At 33.1% G+C, this 6,000-nt stretch overlaps 1 protein-coding gene across 7 annotated transcripts in view; it reads left to right on the forward strand.

Moving 5' to 3' along the window:
- LRBA (LPS responsive beige-like anchor protein) overlaps window positions 1-6,000 on the forward strand; it is a 772,087-nt gene that overhangs the window by 388,849 nt on the left and 377,238 nt on the right. For all 7 annotated transcript variants that reach the window (XM_040472514.1, XM_040472528.1, XM_040472537.1 and 4 more), the window contains exon 37: window positions 3,812-3,978. In XM_040472514.1, the coding sequence (XP_040328448.1) occupies window positions 3,812-3,978 (167 nt within the window). The remainder of the gene's footprint in view (window positions 1-3,811; window positions 3,979-6,000) is intronic.

Here is a 6,000-nt window from a genome sequence, read left to right on the forward strand (position 1 = left end):
GGCTGTTGATTTTATTGACAGGACAGTAGGGTTTCTTGGTGTACCTCCACTCAGTCTCCAACCACAAGCACATATACATTCACAAATATATACTCCAGCAGTAAGTAATATGTATTTGATCTTGAAGCAAATATTCCTCATCTGTTCTTCACTGTGAATGATATACCATACAAAGAATATATTATTGGTTTCTAATAAGAACGTGTTCAAATTACATCTTAAAGATTTTTTTAAAATAGATATAAGTTCATTATATCTTTAGAAAACATTCTTGTTTGGTTTCCTTTTATCATGTTTTAAGGTCAGAATGTGACTCTAATGTTCCACAATGAGACAGAGATTGATAATCGGGAAAGAATAGCCCTTTAATGTGATTTATATCTATAGATTTTATGTCAGATATGAAAAGTTGCTGTTTAAATTGTAAAGGAGGATCCATTAAAGAACACTTTAAACCATTTTACTATTTAGCTTACCTTAGACTCTTATGTTTAGAATTATGCCTTTCCAAGCACAGTCTAATAACTTACCAAATGTTTACAAATAAATTTGCTAAAATTAAATTATTCTAATATTAATAACAGAAAAAGAAGCCATTCAAAAAATTTTTTTGCTCTTTTTGGTACTGTTTAATATTACTGTATATGGTGTTGAGGGGAGTATTAAAGCCAATAATTTTCTAATTTTCATCATTAATTTCCTCTTATCAGGTGAGGTTAGGGCAGATTTATGGATATAGTGTTGAATGCTGAAGATATAAAAATCTTCAAATGTTTACCATTTTGTCTTTTTGATTTTAGTGTATGGTTGAGTTAGATATGAAGTAACCTATAGCATGCTGCCTGGTTCTTTAATCTATCTCTGAAAATAACACATAGCAGTTGATATTTTTGTTGCAATGGAATAATTCCCTAGTTATCTTCACTTAAACTGCTGCTTCTTCGAGTATTTCGTAATCGTATTTTTTTATTTTCCCAAATCATATTTTTGACAAATCGAATTGTCTTATGGTTTGACTCCGTGTTTTTTGATATGTGCAATATGATATTTTCCTTTAATTTCTTACAAATTATTCTAGTTGCTAACATGATTTGTTTTCTCCACATCAGTGTTTAAGTAAAATAAATAATTTGCTTTTACCAGTGTACAAAAAATACGAGGTTGCCTCAAATCTTCTAGTTGTCCAATTCTTAGAGCTAGTATAATCCCTTCATTTTGCAGGTGAGGACAATTAGACCTGAAGAAGCAAAACAAATTAGTTGCCCAAGACTGATAGGAGATACTTCCAAGGATGATACTTCAATCTGGTTTTTACTTTGCTTTTCCATCTCATGTTTATTTGTGTGTGTGTGCATGTGTGTGTGTGTGTAATACATATTCATATATGTTCTCAAACCCTTCCATTTTCTATCTTCCTTCATAGCAGTTTGGATGTTCCTCTAATTACTTTTGGTATATGTTATTATTAAAAATAATTTTTAGAGGCACCTTCATAGCTCAGTTGGTTGAGCATCTAACTCTTGATTTCATTTCAGGTCATGATAACAGGGTTGTGGGATTGAGCCCCATGATGGGCTCCTCACTGAGCATGTAGCCTGCATAAGATTCTCTCTCCCTCTCTCTGCCCCTATCCCCTGCTCGGGCACACAGTCTCTCCCTCCCTCCCTCTCTCTAAATACAAAAAGTAAACACATAAAATTTTTAAAAAATCAGTTTTTAGCTTTAGTAATTTAATGTCAGTAATATACTTTTATTACCACTTCCCTCCTACCAATCTGAAGGGAATGGGGATTCTCCCAGGCAAAGGCTATCAAGATAATGCAACTTTGATCCTCATTGGCTCGTGCTTTACATAGACTAAGAAATATTTGATTCCTTAGTCATATACATAAACACCCTATCAGTTGGGTTGTTTTTGATGTTATGAATGGAAAACCTAATTCATACTGGCCAATGAATAAAGAGGAGTTTATAGAGTCTCATAAAAAGTTTAAAAGAAAAAGTCTCAGCAGAAAGTCTAAAGATAGGCTAGTTTTTGACTCAGAAGTTCATGATTCTCTTTGGAATCAGCTCTATGTTTCTGTAATTCTCATAGCTCTGCTCACTTTGGGTTTTGGCTGTATCCCCAGGCTAGCCTTCTTCATGGTATAGAGAGAGCTTTCAACACTCCTGGAATTAAGGTACTTCCGTATTTTACACCCTAACAAGAAGGAAAGAAATTTCCAGCAAAAGTTTTGACCATCTTAATGCATCAGTTAGGTTGAGTGCCTTCCCCTGAGCTAGTTTGTCATTGTGGGTGTAATGATTACCCAAACTGGTTTACGATAGTTAGTGCCCTCTCTTTTTATTGGGGCAGTGCTAGGGGGTAGTGTGTGGCAACAATCTACTTGAACCAGAATACAGTAGAAAGGCAGGAAATCACAATGTGTATCATACACATAAACTAGTAATATGTGTTCCAACATCAAATTTTTATAACTTCCCATTGGTTATGTATACATGTGCTTGTATATGAGAACTTGCATTTGGAAGTTAAGAGGAGGAGCCCAGTAGGTTCTGTGAATAGAATTAAAGATAAAGTTTACATTAATCTTTGCTTTCCTGCTTTTAGCAATATATTAACTAGTCAGTATAATAATAACACCAGGAGAATCTGAATTTCAGAAGAAATAATTGTCTTAAAACTTAGTGATTATACTGTATCTGGTTATTGCTAATGAATCCTAACATTTTTTGGTAAAATTGATGATATCAAAGACAGCACTTTTCAAACTTTAATATATAAATCACCTTGGGTTCTCATTAAGATTTGGATTCTGATTTAGTAGGTGTGGACTAGGCCTATAATTCTGCATTTTTTATAAATTCCTGGGTGGTTCCAGTACTGTTGATTCATTTTGCATAGCTACGGTTTAAAAGAGCAAACTTTTTGTCATCTTGTAAGGTTGTTGAGAATTAGCCTGGTTTACTATTGCAAGCCACCAGTGTCTGTTTTCTGGACCTCTGTGGTGGCCTCATGACTGGTCTCTCTTCTTAACTTTTCTTCTGCTATAATCCACTCTTTATTTATTTTTAAATATTTGTTTATTTTTGAGAGAGAGAGAGAGAGAGAGACAGAGAGAAAGAGAGTGCACAAATAGGGCAGGGACAGAGAGAGAGGGAGACACAGAATCTGAAACAGGCTCCAGGTTCCAAGGTGTCAGCACAGAGCCTGATGTGGGGCTCAAACTCATGAACTGTGAGATCAGGCCTGAGCCGAAGTCACTTAACTAACTGAGCCACTTAGGTGCCCCTATAATCTATTCTTTAAATAGACCTATAGAGATCATTTTAATATATATATCAATCACATCACTCTCCAGCTTAAAAATTTCCTCCAGTATCCCACTGCATTAAATTAAAATCTAAACTCCTTAGTGTAGTGACTCAGTACTAAATGGTGCAGCCTCTGCCTGCTTCTCCAAACTCATTTTTTACTCTCCTTCCTCTGAGTCACTTTGCCTGGAGTGCTTTGCAGCCCCATTCTTGCTACTTGTAAAGTGGATCCCTGCATCTTCACATGGTTGGTGTCTTCCAGTTATTTAGGTCTCCTTAAAAACAACTTCTGAGTGTATCTTATAAATGACTTCAGAGAAATAAATTCTTGGGGGATTGTTGTACTGGGGTAGTAGATCACTAAATCTCAGTTCAGTTAATGAGGGATATAAAAGTAATTTTAAAGTTTTGGTTGGTTCAGTTCATGTTAGAGGCTATTTTATTGTAGTTGTATGTTCTTATAGTATTAATAGATGTTTATTTTTTCCTATTCAAGTCACTGTGTGCCCAGTACTCTGCAGACAAACGAGAAGATGAGAAGATGTGTGATCATTTGATAAGAGCAGCTAAATATCGAGACCATGTGACAGCAACTCAGCTAATCCAGAAAATTATCAACATTCTCACAGACAAGCATGGAGCCTGGGGAAATTCTGCAGTGAGGTAAAGGGATACCTTTAGGATTTGACCACCGATTTTCTACAGAAGGCCTAGGTTTAGATAAATAACTTTGGATATGATCAAGGCCAGATGACCACAGTAATAATTTAACTTTGTATTTTATCATCTACTATGAATGAGGGGTAGAAGAAAAGGATAGGAGAAAATCAGTATGGGTATAGTTAGGGATCGTTATAGATATTTTAGTTCCCTCAACTACTTCTAAAAGAGTATTTGTTCATATAATTATTCTTTTTGAAGTTAACTTTTAAGGGAAATAGTTAACGTAAACTGTTTTATTAGCTATACTTATATCTGAATTTGCACAAATACAATATTTTAAGAAACTATTCCCTGTTTTACATTTTTGAGTTTATAAACACACAAATTTGAAAATATCAGTATGTGTTCTTTTGAACTGCCTTGTAAATTTTAAGACTATGATAATTAAATGCGTTCTTTAAAATTTTATTTACTATATCTTCCTCTTTGTTAGATTCTCAAAGTAAACATGCTGTTATTTTATTTTAAATTTCCAGAAACAAAATAATTAAGTTACCTTCTAAGGCAACTTAGACTAATTATAAAATATGATTTTATTGGAATATTTTATGCTATAAATCTTAAAAACATGTTTGACTCATTTAAGTTTTGTTAATGAAAATGTTCTGTAATTTCCCTTTAGAAAGACATTTTTTTAGCTCCTCATTTTTACATAACTTTTTCCAGAAGACAACAAAAAATGAAAATAGTAAATTGTGTATTATGTATAGGTGTAACTAGTTTCCACTTGTGTTTTAAGTAGCTTATGCGTCTAACATCTACATCTAGTTTTAGAAATTTTCCAGTATATAGAAAATAATGTTAATTTTTTCAAGTCAGATTTTAAACTGTGTAGAAAGCTACCTGTTATGGGAAATTTTTGTTTTGACTACAAGTATGTACCAATATAGAGTAGATATATCTTATGCTTATTATTAAGAATACTTAAAAGTATTAAGAATACTAAAATAAGTTACATTTCAGGACATATCATTTTTGGTGTTTAGAGGAAGGAATACAGGTCAAGGACTTGAGGGCAGAAGGACTGAATAAAGGCAGGAATAGCATTTGTTTAATTCTATTCTTGTTGATCTCAGCTACAAGAGTGTCATGGAAATGACATGAATTACTGGGTCAGAGCTTTCTGGTGCCTTATCTTACAACATGTAAAAGCCTATGGGTGTGCGTTTGGGGCAGAGTGCAGGTTCGGGGGAAGGGGGTGTATTGAGGGTTTTGCAGTTTCAAGATACCTTAATGTTACAGATGTAGTCATTTTATAATCAGGCACTGAATAAATTAGGATGTTACTTTGACATACAGTGCCTGGCACATATTGGGAGCTCTGATATGTGTTGAATTTTTTAGAAGTATTTTTTTCTTCTTAAATGGAGGTTTTATGATTTTAAAATTGAAAGCCCTTAAGTAACTTATGCCAAGTATGTCATTTCATGAGATCAAAATTTTTTCTAATGATATCTTTACTCCTGTATATAGCACAGTATACCTGCACTATCAACATGAAAGCATTGGTTTTCTGAAGTGATTTTGGTGTAATAAAGTATCTTGGAGAGAACTAAGATACTTTAGTATCTCAGATGGACTGTGAAATGTATTTATATAGAAATAATTAGTATTTTTGTAATAGAGTTGTTTGAAGCCATCAACTCTTATTTTATATAGCTAAAAACAATGAAGTAAATTCTGAAATTGTAATACTTCAAAAAACACACATAAAATACATATTTTACTTTTTTAATTTCCAAACGAAAGCAGCTATCAAACTGTTAGCTTTTAAGTGTGTACATTTTTAATTAAGAGCAACAACAAAAGATGTATCATCAAAAGGAAAACTAATATTAGTGAATTGTTAGTTTTCTACACATCGCATAACTTAGATTTTATTCAAAACAATACTATGGCAAAGCACATTGCCTGCATACTAATCTTTATTTTGTCATTATATTTAGTTCTGTGTTACATTCA

The sequence above is a fragment of the Herpailurus yagouaroundi genome, unplaced genomic scaffold (genome assembly GCF_014898765.1).
Source record: "Herpailurus yagouaroundi ecotype Mexico unplaced genomic scaffold, PumYag 28, whole genome shotgun sequence".
Taxonomy (NCBI): Eukaryota; Metazoa; Chordata; class Mammalia; order Carnivora; family Felidae; genus Herpailurus; species Herpailurus yagouaroundi.